The sequence below is a fragment of the Nerophis ophidion genome, linkage group LG25, assembly GCF_033978795.1.
Source record: "Nerophis ophidion isolate RoL-2023_Sa linkage group LG25, RoL_Noph_v1.0, whole genome shotgun sequence".
Classification (NCBI taxonomy): domain Eukaryota; kingdom Metazoa; phylum Chordata; class Actinopteri; order Syngnathiformes; family Syngnathidae; genus Nerophis; species Nerophis ophidion.
In genome coordinates, this window is record NC_084635.1 from 25,115,306 (window position 1) to 25,134,510 (window position 19,205).

General features: G+C 40.3%; 1 protein-coding gene across 1 annotated transcript in view; it reads right to left on the reverse strand.

Annotated features, from left to right (window-relative positions):
• The window catches only part of cdhr5a (cadherin-related family member 5a), a 66,512-nt gene extending 48,461 nt beyond the window's left edge, over window positions 1-18,051 (reverse strand). The window contains exon 1 of the mRNA XM_061887163.1: window positions 16,458-18,051. Coding sequence (XP_061743147.1) covers window positions 16,458-16,542 — 85 coding nt within the window. The 5' untranslated portion in view covers window positions 16,543-18,051. The remainder of the gene's footprint in view (window positions 1-16,457) is intronic.
• Between the last annotated feature and the right edge of the window lie 1,154 nt (window positions 18,052-19,205).

Below are 19,205 nucleotides of genomic sequence, written 5' to 3' on the forward strand. Positions count from 1 at the left end.
CTGCCTCCGGAGTCCTATGAGCCAAAAGAACCCGATAGGACTCCTTCTTCAGCTTGACGGCATCCCTCACTGCTGGTGTCCACCAACGGGTTCTGGGATTACCGCCACGACAGGCACCAACAACCTTGCGGCCACAGCTCCAATCAGCCGCCTCGACAATAGAGGTTCGGAACATGGTCCACTCGGACTCAATGTCCCGCACCTCCCACGTGACATGTTCAAAGTTCTCCCGGAGGTGTGAATTGAAACTCTCTCTGACAGGAGACTCTGCCAGACGTTCCCAGCAGACCCTCACAATGCGCTTGGGCCTGCCAGGTCTGTCCTGCATCCTCCCCCACCATCGCAGCCAACTCACCACCAGGTGATGATCGGTAGAAAGCTCCGCCCCTCTCTTCACCCGAGTGTCCAAAACATAAGGCCGCAAATCCGATGACACAACTACAAAGTCGATCATGGAACTGCGGCTTAGGGTGTCCTGGTGCCAAGTGCACATATGGACACCCTTATGTTTGAACATGGTGTTTGTTATGGACAATCCGTGACGAGCACAAAAGTCCAATAACAAAATACCACTCGGGTTTAGATCCGGGCGACCATTCTTCCCAATCACGCCTCTCCAAGTTTCACTGTCGTTGCCAACATGAGCGTTGAAGTCCCCCAGTAGGACAAGGGAATCACCCGGGGGAGCACTTTCCAGTACTCCCTCGAGTGTACCCAAAAAGGGTGGGTATTCCGAACTGCTGTTTGGTGCATAAGCACAAACAACAGTCAGGACCCGTCCCCCCACCCGAAGGCGAAGGGAAGCTACCCTCTCGTCCACTGGGTTGAACTCAAACGTGCAGGCTTTGAGCCGGGGGGCAACGAGAATTGCCACCCCAGCCCGTCGCCTCTCACTGCCGGCAACGCCAGAGTGGAAGAGGGTCCAGTCCCTCTCGAGAGAACTGGTTCCAGAGCCCTTGCTGTGCGTCGAGGTGAGTCCGACTATATCCAGCCGGAACTTCTCTACCTCGCGGACTAGCCCAGGCTCCTTCCCCCCCAGTGAGGTGACGTTCCACGTCCCAAGAGCTAGCTTCTGTAGCCGAGGATCGGACCGCCAAGTGCCATGCCTTCGGCTGCCGCCCAGCTCACAATGCACCCGACCTCTATGGCCCCTCCTATGAGTGGTGAGCCCTTTGGAGGGATGACCCACGTTGCCTCTTCGGGCTGTGCCCGGCCGGGCCCCATGGGGACAGGCCCGGCCACCAGGCGCTCGCCATCGTGCCCCAACTCCGGGCCTGGCTCCAGAGCGGGGCCCCGGTGACCCGCGTCCGGGCGAGGGAAATCTGAGTTCATTTAGTTGTAATTCCATAGAAGTCTTTGAGCTGCTCTTTGTCTGATCACTCACCTAGGACCTGTTTGTCTTGGGAGACCCTACCAGGGGGCATGAAAGCCCCCAGACAACATAGCTCCTAGGATCATTGGGACACGCAAACTCCTCTACCACGGTAAGGTAGCAGCTCAGAGAGGAGGTAGCAGCTCAGATTTTACCTATCCCAGAATATCCCTAAAAAAAGCTTTAAAGTGCCTGATTTTCGCTATCTGTGACGCCATCGTCCATTTTCCTGTGACGTCATCCTGTGATGCCAATACGGATAGCACAGCCAGATATAGCGACATTAGCTCGGATTCAGACTCGGATTTCACCGGTTTAAGCAATTCAACAGATTACGCATGTATTGAAACGGATGGTTGGAGTACGGAGGCAGATAGCGAAAACAAAATTGAAGAAGAAACTGAAGCTAATGAGCGAATAGCTATTGACGCTATTCGGCCATGTTTTCCTTAGCATCGCCGGTAAAATGTGCGGACCAAGGATCGGAAGTCTCACATCTTGTGACAGTGGATCAACTTAAATCCATCTATTGGTAAGTGTTTGTTTGGCATTAAATGTGGGTGGAGGGAAACGCTGGATGTAAATATAGTTTCAAATGTACATACAACTAGCCTAAATAGCATGTTAGCATCGATTAGCTGGCAGTCATGCCGCGACCAAATATGTCTGATTAGCACATAAGTCAACAACATCAACAAAACTCCCCTTTGTGATTTTGTTGACTTTATCGTTGCAAATGCATCTGCAAGTCATCCATACATCTCTGTACCATGTCTGCCTTAGCACCGCCGGTAAAATGTGCAGACACTCCGGCACATTCAATTTCTTTGACTTTATCGTTGGAAATACATCTGCTTTAAGTGTCGCAGGATATCCACACAATCTTGCCATCTCTGTAGTAGCATAGCTTTCATCGCTAAAGTGTACAGAACAAACGACTGATCATTTCGTCGGCTTTCCCCACACCCTCGTATTTTGAACAAATTTCATCCAATTTCTTGCTACTTTCGCATCTTTGGGCCAGTGATGCAACTTGAATCCTTCCCTGTTAGTGTTGTTATACCCTCCAACAACACACCGACGAGGCAGGTTGTCTTCAAGGTTCCAGAAAATAGTTGAAAAAAACGAAAATAACAGAGCTGAGACGCGTTGTTTGTAATGTGTTTGAGAAAATGGCGGCTTTATTACCTAGGTGACGTCACATTCTGACGTCATAGCTACGAGAGCGATAAATAGAAAGGCGTTTAATTCGCCAAAATTCACCCATTTAGAGTACGGAAATCGGTTAAAAAAAATATGGTCTTTTTACTGCAACATCAAGGTATATATTGATGCTTACATAGGCCTGGTGATAATGTTCCCCTTTAATTATGATCATGATTTCTAGCTATGTTAGGCCAGTAGAGAAGGCTTTGCTGGCCCTAAAGGCACACCACTGCAAAACGTGTATATCAATCAGTGCATGTGTAATTTATTTTGCATGCATGAGTACTAATGTGTGTGTCTGTATATCAATCCGAGTGTGTGTATTTAGATCCACGTACAAGTTCTTTAGATCCGTGTACGAGCGTTTTAAGTTGTCTGTCTGTCCCTAATCAAAAATAATCCTCGACCAGCTTCTGCGGTGTAAGAGTTGAGCGCGTGCATCCAGATTTGTGAGCCTGTAATACAACTTCAGCGCCTGCATTCAGACTGGCAAGCGTGTAATATAATTTGCGCATGCGCGACCTACGAGAAGCAGCAACCCTCCATTGGCTGTCTTTTTTTACAAGTAACTTTTGCGACACTTCTGCCATGTACGATTTGAGTGAGCGCATCCTGATTCGTGAGCGTGTAATACAATCTGTGTGTGCGTACCTGAGGTGTGCCTACATTTAACCAACCACGGAAGACACCACCCAATTTAAACCAATCAGAAGCAAAGTACAGCTGAGAGGTGTGAAAGAGAGACGCCAAGACGCCAAGGTTGTTTTTGATTGCAATCTACTAATAAAAGTTTCAATCAATCGATCAATCAATCAATTCCGAGGTTGGTTAAATGTAGGCACGGTGGATTTTGATCAATCAATCAGAGTTACTCAAACTACGGCAAGCTGCAAAAACCAAAGTTTAATAATATGTAAAAATATATAGTGAATGGGGAATATAAGCGTGAGGGATGTCAAGTGTGAAAGGGTTAAAGTGCATGACTGTCACGATAAAGCATGAAGCCTGGCAGCTCTGAGCAAGTTTTTGAGCGTGGTCCATCGTTGTTGACGTCCAGGCAGAATAACATGATCAGTGGCTGCAAGGCCCCAACTAGTGGCGAGTATAAGGAAAGGCAAAGGCAGATAGACAACTTTTTTTATTCGTTGTTCATTAGGGGTTTAACGGTACACAAATATTTCGGTTCGGTACCTACCTCGGTTCAGAGGTCACGGTTCGGTTCATTTTCGGAACAGTAAGAAAACAAAAAAATATACATTTTTTGGTTATTTATTTACCAAATTTGCTAAATCTTCCACCAAAAATATTTTTCTTAGTGGAATATTTGTTGTGAAGTAATCGGAACCTTGGATAGGTCAATAAATATCATATTCATATCATAATCAATATTGATTTTGATTCAATATTATGTTTTGAGCAATGAGTTTGAAAAAAAAAAACAGCTTTGTTTTATTAGACAACGTTGCAACTTTTTCTAAATTCCATGTAGCCTTTAAGCTTTTTTATTTCTCTTTTGTTTATGATTTTGTTTATTTTATTAGTATTTTTAGAATGTGCCGTGGGCCTTTAAAGAGGAACATTATCACAATTTCAGAAGAGTTAAAACCAATAAAAATCAGTTCCCAGTGGCTTATTTTATTTTTCGAAGTTTTTTTGAAAATTTTACCCATCATGGAATATCTCGAAAAAAGGCTTTAAAGTGCCTAATTTTCGCTATCTTTAAATCCATCGTCCATTTTCCTGTCATGTCATTTAGTGATGCCAACATGGCGGATAGCACAGCAAGATATAGCAACATTAGCTCGGACTCAGATTCGGATTTCAGCGGCTTAAGCGATTCAACAGATTACGCATGTATTGAAACGGATGGCTGGAGTATGGAGGCAGATAGCGAAAACGAAATTGAAGAAGAAACTGAAGCTATTGAGCGAATGGCTATTGAAGCTATTCGGCGATCGCCTTCTAACCAACGATTGAGTGTTGCAGGGTATCCATACATCTCTGTGCCATGTCTGTCGTAGCATCGCCGGTAAAATGTGCAGGAGCAACTTAAATCGGTCGATTGGTAAGTGTTTCTTTGGCATTAAATGTGGGTGGAGTGAAAGGCCGGATGCAAATATAGCTACAAATGTACATACAGTTTGCCTAAATAGCATGTAAGCATCAACTAGCTGGCAGTCATGCTGTGACCAAATATGTCTGATTAGCGCATGAGTCAATAACATCAACAAAACTCACCTTAGTGATTTTGTTGACTTTATCGTTGGAAATGCATCTGCTTTGAGTGTCGCAGTATATCCATACATCTCTGTGCCATGTCTGTCGTAGCATCGCTGGTAAAATGTGCAGACCAAACGATTAGCATGCCGTGCTAATCGATGCACACTCCACGTAAATCAACTTGAATCCGTCCCTGATCGTGTTGTTACACCCTCCGACAACACACCGACGAGGCATGATGTCTCCAAAGTACGGAAAACAGTCGAAAAAACGGAAAATAACAGAGCTGATTAGACTCGATGTTTGTAATGTGTTTGAGAAAATGGGGGATTGACTACCTAGGGAGAGCGAACAATAGAAAGGCGTTTAATTCGCCAAAATTCACCCATTTAAAGTTCGGAAATCGGATAAGAAAATATATGGTCTTTTTTCTGCAACATCAAGGTATATATTGATGCTTACATTGGTCTGTTGATAATGTTCCCCTTTAAAACAATTGCTGTGGACCGCAAATGGCCTCCGGGGCACACTTTTGACACCCCTGCTATAGATAAAAAAAAATTTAATCTGATAAATCTATGGGTAAAAAGCAGAGCCTGGCGTAGCATGCGCGTTTATCATAACTTTCGCTCTCTCTGTCTCTGCCCCTCCCTCACGAATGCTGATGTGTTCACAATTTGTTCTGTTTTCAACCCCTTCTTAACACTGAACGTACATTGAAAATACACGCAACCCTAACTTAAAATGTCGGACACTTGAGGCATTCAAGAAACTCCACCCGGACAGCCCCGCAAAAGAGGACATATTATTAATATTTACTTCAATAACTGCTTCTTTGCTATCACTCTTCGTATTATATTTCTACAAATCGTATTTGCTGATGCTGTTATGTTGTTGTAGTCATTGTTATTGTCTTTCTGTATTACCCCCCTCTAGTCCCAGCAATTTCCCCCTCCGTCTTCCTCTTTTTCTTCTTTCTATCCATTTAAATCAAATTCAAAAAAGGCAACAAGAGAAGTATCGCACACTTCTCTTTTGTAAAGTAAATCTGTACAGCAGATACAGTCATGATCAAAAGTTTACATACACTCGTAAAGAACATAATGTCATGGCTGTATTGAATTTCCAATCATTTCTACAACCTTTTTTTGTGTGTGATAGAGTGATTGGAGCACATACTTGTTTGTCACAAAAAACATTCATGAAGTTTGGTTGTTTTATGAATTTATTATGGGTCTACTGAAAATGTGACAAAATCTACTGGGTCAAAAGTATACATCAGCAATGTTCATATTTGGTTACATGTCCCTTGGCAAGTTTCACTGCAATAAGGTGCTTTTTAGTAGCCATCCACAAGTTTCTGTCAAGCTTCTGGTTGAATTTATGAACACTCCTCTTAACACAATTGGTGCTGTTTAGCTAAATTTGTTGTTTTTCTGACATGGACTTGTTTCTTCAGCATTGTCCACACGTTTAGGTTAGGACTTTGGAAAGGCCATTCTAAAACCTTAATTTTAGCCTGATTTAGCCATTCCTTTACCACTTTTGACGTGTGTTTGGGGTCATTGTCCTGTTGGAACACCCAAATGCACCCAGGACCCAACCTCTGGGCTAATGATTTTAGGTTGTCCTGAAGAATTTGTAAGTAATCCTCCTTTTCCATTGTCCCATTTACTCTCTGTAAAGCACCAGTTCCATTGGCAGCAAAACAGGCTCACATCCTAATACGACCACCACCAAGCTTGACGGTAGGTTTGGTGTTCCTGGGATTAAAGGCCTCACCTTTTCTCCTCCAAACATATTGCTGGGTATTGTGGCCAAACAGCTCAATTTGTGTTTCATATGACCACAGAACTTTACTCCAGAAGGTCTTATCTTTGTCCATGTGATGTCAGATGAAACAAAAATTGAGCTGTTGGTCAAGAGAAGTGGTCAAAATTTCAACCAGAAGCTTGCCAGAAGCTTGTAAATGGCTACCAAAAGCGCCTTATTGCAGTAAAACTTGCCAAGGGACATGTGACCAAATATTAACATTGCTCTATGTATAATTTTGACCCTGCAGATTTGGTCACATTTTCAGTTGACCCATAAGAAAATTCATAAAAGAACCAAACTTCTTGAATGTTTTTTGTGTGCTACAATCACTCTATCACAAAAAAAATAAGAGTTGCAGAAATTCTTGGAAACTCAGCCATGACATTATGTTCTTTACAAGTTTATGTAAACCATGGGTAACCAATGTTTTTGAAACCAAGAGCTACTTCTTGGGTACTGATTAATGCGAAAGGCTACCAGTTTGATACACACTTAAATAAATTGCCAGAAATAGCCAATTTGCTCAATTTACCTTTAATAAATAAATCTATATATATATATACAGTATATATATATATATATATATATATATCTATATATTGAAAAAAGGGTATTTATGTCTGCCGTTCCGTCGTACATGTTTTTCCTTTTACGGAAGGTTTTTTGCAGAGAATAAATGATGAAAAAAACACTTAATTGAACGGTTTAAAAGAGAAGAAAACACACAACAACAAAAAAAAATACACTTTGAAACAGTTTATCTTCAATTTCGACTCTTTAAAATTCAAATTTCAACCGAAATAAAATTGACAAAAACTAGGTAATTCGAATCTTTTTGAAAAAATACAAAAAAAAGAATTTATGGAACATCAGTAGTAATTTTTCCTGATTAAGATTATTTTTTTTAATTTTGATGACATGTTTTAAATAGGTTAAAATCCAATCTGCACTTTGTTATAATATATAACACATAGGAGCAAGCTATATTTCTAACAAAGGCAAATCATAATTTCTTCTAGATTTTCCACAACAAAAATTTTAAAAGAAATTCAAAATACTTTGAAATAAATGATAAATGATAAATGGGTTGTACTTGTATAGCGCTTTTCTACCTTCAAGGTACTCAAAGTGCTTTGACACTACTTCCGCATTCACACACTGATGGAGGGAGCTGCCATGCAAGGCGCTAACCAGCACCCATCAGGAGCAGGGGTGAAGTGTCTTGCTCAGGACACAATGGACGTGACTTGGTTGGTACTAGGTGGGGATTGAACCAGAGACCCTCGGGTTGCGCGCAGCCACTCTCCCACTGTGCCACGCCGTCCCTATTAAATCTATATCATAAACAAAACCTCTGCCCTGTTTTTGTTCAATATTAGGCCGACTACTAGGGCTGGGCGATATATACGATATATCGCGGGTTTGTCTCTGTGCGATATAGAAAATGACTATATCGTAATATTCGAGTATACGTTCTCACGCAGTCTCTTTTAGCTGTGGGCGTACACTCTTTTCACTCTTTCCTGTCTTTCCTTCTCACAGACAAGCAGGCGCACATTCTTACATACGTCACTTACTGTCACGTCATACGTCACATACGAATACGCCCTCGCAGAGCAAAGAGGTAGCAGACTGGGCTACGTTAGCTGCTAACGTAGCCGCACGAGAGAAAGAAGGTGCGGCTCTGGTAACAAATGAAGGAAGACTTAATTCTAGGGATGCACCGAAATGAAAATTTGTGGCCGAAGCCGAAGCCGAATAAAATTTAAACGCTTGGCCGAAGGCCAAATACCGAATAATGAATGCAGTTTTTCACAATGTTTTTTATATTGCATAAATAGCCTAGAATAAATATTTGGACATGTTTTCAAATAAAGTATTTTTTTTATTGAATATTGACATTTTTTTTTATATTCCAGTAGCCTTTGCTTTTCAAAAAAATAAGATTTAAATTTGATTCTACAGATTTTCTAGATTTGCCAGAATTATTTGAAGAAATATTTTACAAATATTCTTCTTCGAAAAACAGCAGCCCAAATGAATTAAATTAAAATGTATTTATTATTCTTTACAACAAAAAAAAAAAAAATATTTGAACATTGATTTAAATTGTCAGGAAAGAAGAGGAAGGAATTTAAAAAGTTATTTGTTTAAAAATCCTAAAACCATTTTTAAGGTTGTATTTTTTCTCTAAAATTGTTTTTCTGAAAGTTATAAGAAGCAAAGTAAAAAAATAAATTAATTTATTTAAACAAGTGAAGACCAAGTCTTTAAAATATTTTCTTGGATATTCAAATACTATTTGAGTTTTGTCTCTCTAAGAATTAAAAATGTCGAGCAAAGCGGGGCCAGCTTACTAGTAAATAAATATTATTTAAAAAATAGAGGCAGCTCACTGGTAAGTGCTGCTATTTGAGCTATTTTTAGAACAGGCCAGCGGGCGACTCATCTGGTCCTTACGGGCTACCTGGTGCCTGCAGGCACCGTGTTGGTGACCCCTGATGTAAACTTTTGACCATGACTGTATGGTCATCCACATCAACATTATAATTTACTGAATAGCTGAATAGGACAAAATTGTGATAAGTGAAATAAACCAAAAAAAAAATAACAACGTAAGGGGACTCATGGCATCGCTCTTTCACACACTTCAACTATATGTTGTTTCTGATTGGTTTAAATTGGGTGGTGTCTTCCGTAGTTGGTTAAATGTAGGAACATCTCAGATACACACACGCAGATTGTATTAGACGCACGCACTTCCGAATGCACGCGCACACATTGTATTACAGGCTCACGAATCTGGATGCACATGCTCAACTTTTACACGGCCGAAGTGTAAAAGTCACGTGTAAATAGAGAGCCTAAACAAACATACATATACAAACAAACAAACATACTGTACAAACATTCATAGACACATTCTGCACACATACAAGAACATATTCATACATACACTCATGCACATAATCACGTTTCATCAAACATATATTAACGTTATTGCCCTAGGGTAGGGGTGGGGAACCTATGGCTCTAGAGCCAGATGTGACTCTTTTGATGACAGCATCTGGCTCTCAGATTAATTTTAGCTGATATTGCTAAACACAATAAGTAATGAGTAATTCCACTAGTAATCAGTGTTAAAAAATAACGTTCAAAATATAAAAAATTATCATGCATTTTTATCCATCCATTCATTTTCTACCGCACCTGTTCAAGAACTCAAGAATAGTAAGACGTATTTCATTCATTATTAGCTAGTTTAAAAATAAAAATGTTATTAAAAACACGTGTTATACCCTAATGTTGGTTTTACAAAAAAATGCACACATTTAATTGTATTCAGTGTTAAAAAAAATATTATATGGCTCTCACGTAAATATATTTTAAAATATTTGGCTTCCATGGCTCTCTCAGCCAAAAAGGTTCCCAACCCTTGCCCTAGGGTAAACTGCGTAACACATGGCACACTGATAAAGCTTAACCCATTGTCACTATAACAATCTACAAGATTAATATAGGTTGCCTCTCTCTCTTCCCCTCCATTTTTCGGTATTCCTTTTTTTTATCTCTGGTTATCATTATGTATAGGTATTGTTGCATTTGAACAACTGTATTGTGGATAATACAGGTCAATTATTGGTATTGTTCATTATCAATAGCGCTATTTCTATTGGTATTTGTATTGCTCCAGTTGTAGTGTAAAAATGCTCATTGTCATTTCTGTGTTATTATTTATTTCCCTAGCTGCTTCTTTGCTATCACTTTTATCATCATTTGTACATATCGTATGTGCTGGTGTTGTTCTATTGTTCTGTTTGCTATTGTTGTTTTTGTCTCTCTGTCTAATCCCCCTCTTGTCCCCACAATTTCCCCCTCTTTCTTCCTTTTTTGCCTATTTCTATCCCCTCCTGCTCCAGCCCGGCTGCACCAAATGATAATGTAAATACATTTAATAAAGGTAAATACAAATAAGGCAACAAGAGAAGTATCTTACACTTCTCTTTTGTAAAGTAAATCTGAACAGCCGATATGGGCATCTACATGATTTGCCAGAGAAGAGAGCATATTGAGGGTTCTCTCGGATTAGGGTCAGACAGACAACTTAAAACACGTACGCGGATCTGAATACACACTTGGATTAATATACAGACACACACATTAGTACACATGCACAGAAATTGGATTACACACGCAAAGCCTGAGATACAGGTTTGCAAATGATACTTCCATGCAGGGCCCTCATGTATAAAGAAAAATGGGATACCCTCAAATCCAGAGAACATGGTACGTACAGACAGTTTTTAGATGTTTGTGCTCAAATTAATCCAAGCACATTTCTTTTTTACATTCTAATCAATGTGGAATTGAGTGCTCAATTTGAGTCACAGCCGACCACTCCCTGTCCATGCCCCAATTTAAATGTGCAACTTTTATTTAAATTAGCATGCGCCTGAGATCCCAAATTCTGCACAATAAAAAAGACACAAAGATAATCAGCAAGAGGGCAAAAATAAAGGGAATTCACAGACAAGGAGTAGGTGCTCCTGGCTAAATTGAAGGTTTGCCAAAATACGCTTTTTGGCTGTCCTCTGGTGTTTCTAGCGAATTAAAGAGGGTTGAGTGGGATCAAGTGTGCAAGGCTGTCAATGCTGTGGAGTCAGAGAATTGCACACAGGAAGATATAAGACACAAATTAGTACTACATCAGGAAGAAGGTGAAGTAAATGGATGTGGCCAAAACAGGCAAGGGGACCGGAGGTAAAGTTGTGCTTAACTCATTTGAAAAGATAGTTGATGCAATGATATCCATCCATTTTCTACCGCTTGTCCCTTTTTGGGGTCGCTGGAGCCTATCTCAGCTGCATTCGGGCGGAAGGCGGAGTACACCCTGGACAAGTGGCCACCTCATCGCAGGGCCAACACAGATAGACAACATTCACACACTAGGGCCAATTTAGTGTTGCCAATCAACCTATCCCCAGGTGCATGTCCAAAGTGGGCTGGCTCAGGGTGGAGGACAGAGTAAAACAACTTGCACTGAGCCTAGTCTATAAAATCCGCTACACCTCCTTGATACCGAAGTACATGTCAAACTACTCCTTAACGTAAATGACCGCCATAACCACAACATCAGGGGGAGCTCCACAAACCACGTTAAACCCAGATTCCGATCCAACAAAGGTCTTAACTCATTCTCTTTCAATGCCACATCAATGTGGAATGCACTCCCAACAGGTGTAAAAGTAAGTGCATCTCTATATTCCTTCAAACCCGCTCTAAAACAACACCTCCTGGCAACTTCAACACTTTACTAATACCCTCCTCCATTCACATCCCATCTCACCGGATTATAAACAACCTAATGTAAATAATCAAATGTACTTCTAATGTATATACTGTACCTGTTCTTATGCTATCTGAACTCACTATGTTCTCTGCTGGCTGTACATATCCTGCTAAATAAGACCTACACATTTTCAATGTCCACATTTCTCTGTTGATGCAATTGTTGTTGACTGAAGTACTGATATCAACCAAAGCTCCTCATCCCACCCCCCAAATTGTAAATAATTCAATGTACATACTATGATGATTAACCTGTGTGATGACTGTATTATGCTGATAGTATATATTTGTACCATGAATTGATTAACATGGACCCCGACTTAAACAAGTTGAAAAATGTATTCGGGTGTTACCATTTAGTGGTCAATTGTACGGAATATGTACTAAACTGTGCAATCTACTAATAAAAGTATCAATCAATCAAAAAGGTGGGAGGAAGCCGGAGTACCCGGAGGGAACCCCCGCAGTCACGGGGAGAACATGCAAACTCCACGCAGAAAGATCCAGAGCCCGGGATTGAACTCAGGACCTTCGTATTGTGAGGCAGACGCACTAACCCCTCCTACGCCGTGCTGCCCGCTGTAATGATATGTAAAACGTTATTTAGAAGAGTTGGGGGCACATGTGGGTGACTCTTATTACCCCAAAAATGTATATAATTTACAACAAATTATGCTCATACATTATTTGGACCTGTTTACTAAAGGTTTGCATGTACTAAAACATTTGCAATCTTGATAGCACACGCAAAGTTGATCTACTCAACGTGTGCAAAGTGGATTGCGTCTGTTAAGTGAGCAAAAAAAGGAATGCAATTGATTTTTGCATCGCTATCTTCATTAATTTGTGCAATATATGCTCGTCATCAAATCTCCTGCAATACTGGGAGGAGAAGATGCAAATATTATATATGCAATGTGATTTAGCAACACTCGTCAGCGTTTTGCAAGCACTAATTACCGTTTCCGTACGAGTTGGGAAATTGTTTTAGATGTAAATATAAACGGAATAAAATGATTTGGAAATCCTTTACAACCCATATTCAGTTGAATGCACTACAAAAACAAGATATTTGATGTTCAAACTCATAATATATAAATATATCTTTTTTTTTGCAAATAATAATTAACTTACAATTTCATGGCTGCAACACGTGCCAAAGTAGTTGGGAAAGGGCATGTTCACTACTGTGTTACATCATCTTTTCTTTTAACAACACTCAATAAACGTTTGGGAACAGAATAAACTAATTGTTGAAGCTTTGAAAGTGGAATTATTTCCCATTCTTGTTTTATGTAGAGTTTCAGTCGTTCAACAGTCCGAGGTCTCAGCTGTCGTATTTTACGCTTCATAATGCGCCACACATTTTCAATGGGAGACAGGTCTGGACTGCAGACAGGCAAGGAAATTACCCGCACTCTTTTTTTATGAAGCCACGCTGTCTTGCAGAAATAAGCAGTGGCGTCCATGAAAAAGACGGCGCATAGATGGCAGCATATGTGGTTCCAAACCTGTATGTACCTTTCAGCATTAATGATGCCTTCACAGATGTGTAAGTTACCCATGCCTTGGGCAGTAATGCACCCCCATACCATCACAGATGCAGGCTTTTGAAATTTGCGTCGATAACAGTCTGGATGGTTCGCTTCCCCTTTGGTCCGGATGACATGATGTCGAATATTTCCAAAAACAAATTGAAATGTGGACTCGTCAGACCACAGAAAACTTTTCCACTTTGCATCAGTCCATCTTAGATGATCTCAGGCCCAGAGAAGCCGGCGGCGTTTCTGGATGTTGTTGATAAATGACTTTCGCTTTGCATAGTAGAGCTTTAACTTGCACTTACAGATGTAGCGACGAACTGTATTTAGTGACAGTGGTTTTCTGAAGTGTTCCATGTGGTGATATGCTTTAGAGATTGATGTCGGTTTTGATACAATGCCGTCTGAGGGATCGAAGGTCACGGTCATTCAATGTTAGTTTACGGTAATGCCTCTTACGTGGTGTGATTTCTGAAGATTTTCTGAATCTTTGGATGATATTATGGACCGTAGATGTTGAAATCTCGAAAATGTCTTGCAATTGCACTTTGAGAAACTTTGTTCTTAAGCTGTTTGACTATTTGCTCATGCAGTTGTGGACAAAGGGGTGTAACTCGCCCCATCCTTTCTTGTGAAAGACTGAGCATTTTTTGGGAAGCTGTTTATATACCCAATCATGGCACCCACCTGTTCCCAATTAGCCTGCACACCTGTGGGATGTTCCAAATAAGTGTTTGATGAGCATTCCTCAACTTTATCAGTATTTATTGCCATCTTTCCCAACTTCTTTGTCACATGTTGCTGGCATCAGATTCTAAAGTTAATGATTATTTGCACCCAAAAATTTTTTTATCAGTTTGAACATCAAATATGTTGTGTTTGTAGTGCATTCAACTGAATATGGATTGAAAATGATTTTCAAATCATTGTATTCTGTTTATAGTTACATCTATTACAATTTCCCAACTCATATGGAAACAGGGTTTGTACATCAAAAAAAACACTTCATGGTTGCTTTTTTAAGACAAAGTGACAATTGGTACTGAGCAGTGGTCACTGATTACCGCTGGTCAACCATCACGTTGTAATACATGTGCAATGGAGGCCAGCAGGTGTGGCTGTGCAAGTGTATCGGCAAACCTTACAATCCTGACAACGTAAGAATTTGCACTAGACATCAAGTTGACAGCTCAGGCTTTTTGCACGATGCCTGGCCCTCTCGCATTTTTATTCCGGGGACCCAGGTTTCTAAAGTTGTGGCAGAGAAATGTCAACTTTCTCCGGAAAGCTTGAAGTTCTGACAATGTTTTAAGATAAGAGATGTCTCTAAGCTAATTGTTATGTTTTAGGTTGCAAGCAAAAATTGGAGTTACAAGCATCCCCGTCATTAGTTGGCGTAGCAATTGCCACCGTAAAATCTGCTAAAAAATCGTTCTTACTCTCTAGCAAAAACTTGTAGCTAAATATTTACACAATTTGCCATCTGTTTCCCAACCATTGCAACGAAGAAAATGAGTTTGAAGTGCAGTACAGCAAAGAAGAAGCAACATTTATTTTAGATACAAGTGTTTGAGTCAAGAGCTGTCAGAACCAGTTAAGCTTGTAAGTTTAGGTATTACTCTAACTCAGTGGTGTCAGACACGCGGCCCGCAATTTTGCAGCTCCCACTTTAATATGATATTTTAATGTTAGTGAGGCCTGCGAGTTTTATATCAATGGCGCTTGACCGCGTTGTTATTTGGGTCCAAAATGGCTCTTTCAACGTTCTGGGTTGCCTACCCCTGTGTTAGTGGAAAAGCGGCAAATGAGTGAAAGCGACAGAGACGTTGCCATGGAAACGAGGGTTTTCTTACATGCCTGGCTGCAGTCACACCGCGACACCTGTCCATAAGTAATAACAGTCCCTGATAACCTGGACCAATTCAGACCGTTATTTTTATTGTTTAATTTGCATTGCCTCACACAATCAATACTACATATATTTCTATATGACCCCCGGATAACACTCCGAGAGCCGTCACCTTTTTGCCCTCACTATTCAAGTACTTTCCCGATGACCGCCGTGTTGCTGTAGGGAGGAAAAGCGGAACGACACACATTGCTGAAATAACATTATTCTCCATGAGTCGGCTAAATACAAATATATTCCACAACCCCAAACATGTCTTTTTCAAAGCCTGCAGGGAAGTGAAGGGTTAGTGATGTGCAAAGACTATTCCAGGAAAAGTGAAAGATGCAGCATTTCTTTGTTGAGCACAGGGGCACCCCGACGTGTCTTATTTGCACAAAGAAAGTTGCGCTGCACAAGGAATACAACTTGAAACGTCATTATACAACTAGACATGCAATTTTTTTTTAAGAAAACTTTTCTTGCGGCCCAGCCTCACCCAGACTCTGCGTCCAGTGGCCCCCAGGTAAATTGAGTTGGAGACCCCTGTTCTAACTTAAAGACACATCAACCTCATGATGAGAAAAGCCCCAACATGAATAATATTCACAATTTAATCATATGCATAAGGCTAAAAAGTTGTAAGTGCACATCACATGTGTGAAAGCCAGTAGGACTATGTCAATTATCCCTGTCAATCAAACACAACACAGCAGCTTGGGTACATGTTAAGATCGGGGTGTCCAAAGATCAGAAATAGTACAGTATTTTCTTAATCTACAGGGCTAAAATACATCAAATTAATCAAGTGATTTTGTTTGTTGTCTTTTATTCTTTTGAGTAAATTACAGGAGATACACTCTGAATAGCTACAAAGAAGCATTTCATGAGAGTTCCCCTTTATGTAATGTTTGACTAATTGATTTTTAAACCCCTGCAAGTCAAAGAAGATGGGCACTATTGCGACAGTGGGAAACATTGAATCTCTGTCCTAGCAGCCTGAGCGACATCCTACTGACGCCACTTGCTACACGATTCCTTCGCCAGAGATAGGAGCTCTACTCACGTCTTTGAGCTGAACAAAGCGTACAAAAGCAGACGGCGACGATGCATCTGAAGACCACAATCCCAAGTTTCAATTTTTGTTCCATGTCCTGGTTTCTGAAGCACCGACCGAAGTCCTGAGGAGGATGAGGAGCCCGTGGTACCAGCTGGTACTCGTCCACATAATGCCCTGTTTGTGCTGCCCGGCGAGTGGGAGTCAACTACAGTTGCGATGTTTGTGACTTCATCTTACGGGCACATATTGCATTGAGCGCCTGCAGGCGGAGGCCTCACAGCCTCCCACAGAAATGCCTACTCCGGTTGCAATTGTTGCCCTTTTGCATTCTAGGAAAACATTTCTTCTTGTGTCTTCAAGATGGCCAGACCTGTACAAAAGGGTCAAATAATTTAGTCTCTCGAAGTATAAAGAACTTCTGCAGATGACTGCCTAACTGTCAGTCCTGATGCATTTATAAAGTCAGACACCTAGTGTGTGTGAATGATGTCTTTCTATCTGTGTTGACCCTGCGATGAGGTGGCGACTTGTCCAGGGCGTACACCGCCTTCCGCCCGATTGTAGCTGAGATAGGCTCCAGCACCCCCCGCGACCCAGAAGGAAATAAGCGGTGGAAAAATGGATGAATGTTTCACAAAGCTGAAAAGAGGACTTAGTTGTCTGGTACAAACATCAAAACTGCACTCTCCTCTCTAGCCATTTGGGGGAGGCGCAATCTTTGCTACCAAGGATGTGTGCGGCGGTATCATGCAATTGCTGTTATTTTTATGTTTGTTTTTCTGTCCAAATTAACCAAAAATACTTCTAAGCACACTCCAGTTCAAAAATATACAATAAATCAATCAATGTTTATTGATATAGCCCTAAATCACAAGTGTCTCAAAGGGCTGCAAAAGCCACAAGGACATCCGCGGTACAAAGCCCACATAAGGGTAAGGAAAAACTCACCCCAGTGTTACGTCGGTGACAGTGACTATGAGAAACCTTGGATCCAACATAACGGTGAGAGTCCAGTCCATAGTGGATCCAATATAGTAGCGAGAGTCACGTCCATAGTGGAACCAGTAGGAAACCATCCCAAGCGGAGACGGATCAGCAGCGCAGAGATGTCCCCAACCGATGCACAGGCAAGCGGTCCATCCCAGGTCCCGACTCTGGACAGCCAGCACTTCATCCATGGCCACCGGAGCTGTGACCCTCACCCCTCCCTCCGCCACCTCTCCACAAGTGAGACGGGGGCAGAGGAGAAAAAGAAAATAAACGGCAGATCAACTGGTCTAAAAAGGGGGTCTTTTTAAAGGCTAGAGCAGGGGTCACCAACGTAGTGTCCGCGGGACCAGATGAGTAGCCCGCTGGCCTGTTCTAAAAATAGCTCAAATAGCAGCACTTACCAGTGAGCTGCCTCTATTTTATAAATTTTATTTATTTACTACCAAACTGGTCTCGCTTTGTTCGACATTTTTAATTCTAAGAGAGACAAAACTCAAATAGAATTTGAAAATCACAAAAAATATTTTAAAGACTTGGTCTTCACTTGTTTAAATATATATATTTTTTTTTTTTACTTTGCTTCTTATAACTTTCAGAAAGACAATTTTAGAGAAAAAATACAGCCTTAAAAATGATTTTAGGATTTTCAAACACATATACCTTTTTACATTTTAAATTCCTTCCTCTTCTTTCCTGACAATTTAAATCAATGTTCAAGTATTTGTTTATTGTTTTATTGTAAAGAATAATAAAAAAAATTTAATTTAATTCTTCATTTTAGCTCCTGTTTTTTCGACGAAGAATATTAACAAATATTTCTTCAAACTTTTTATGATTACAATTCAAAAAAATTATTCTGGCAAATCTAGAAAATCTGTAGAATCAAATTTGAATCTTATTTCAATGTCTTTTGAATTTATTTTAAAATTTTTGTTCTGGAAAACCTAGAAGAAATAATGATTTGTCTGTGTTAGAAATATAGCTTGGTCCAATGTGTTATATATTCTAACAAAGTGCAGGTTGGATTTTAACCTATTTAAAACATGTCATCAAAATTCTAAAATTAATCTTAATCAGGAAAAATGACTAATGATGTTCCATAAATTCTTTTTTCAATATTCTCTTTATTTTTTCGGTTGAATTTTGAATTTTAAAGAGTCGAAATTGAAGATAAACTATATTTCAAAATAAAATTTTCATTTTTTTTCGTGTTTTCTCCTCTTTTAAACCGTTCAATTAAGTGTTTTTTTTTCATCTTTTATTCTCTACAAAAAACCTTCCGTAAAAGAAAAAAAAATGTACGACGGAATGACAGACAGAAATACCCTCTTTTATATATATATATATAGAGAGAGAGAGAGAGAGAGAGAGAGAGAGAGAGAGAGAGAGAGAGAGAGATTTATTAAAGGTAAATTGAGCAAATTGGCTTTTTCTGGCAATTTATTTAAGTGTATATCAAACTGGTAGCCCTTCGCATTAATCAGTACCCAAGAAGTAGCTCTTGTTTCAAAAAGGTTGGTGACCCCTGGGCTAGAGTATACAAATTAGTTTTAAGATGAGACTTAAATGCTTCTACTGAGGTAGCATCTCAAACTGCTACCGGGAGGGCATTCCATAGTACTGGAGCCCAAATAGAAAACACACTATAGCCTGCAGACTGTTTTTGGGCTCTGGAAATCATTAATAAACCAGAGTTCTTTGAACGCAGATTTCTTGCCGGGACATATGGTACAATACAATCAGCAAGATAGGCTGGAGTTTGAC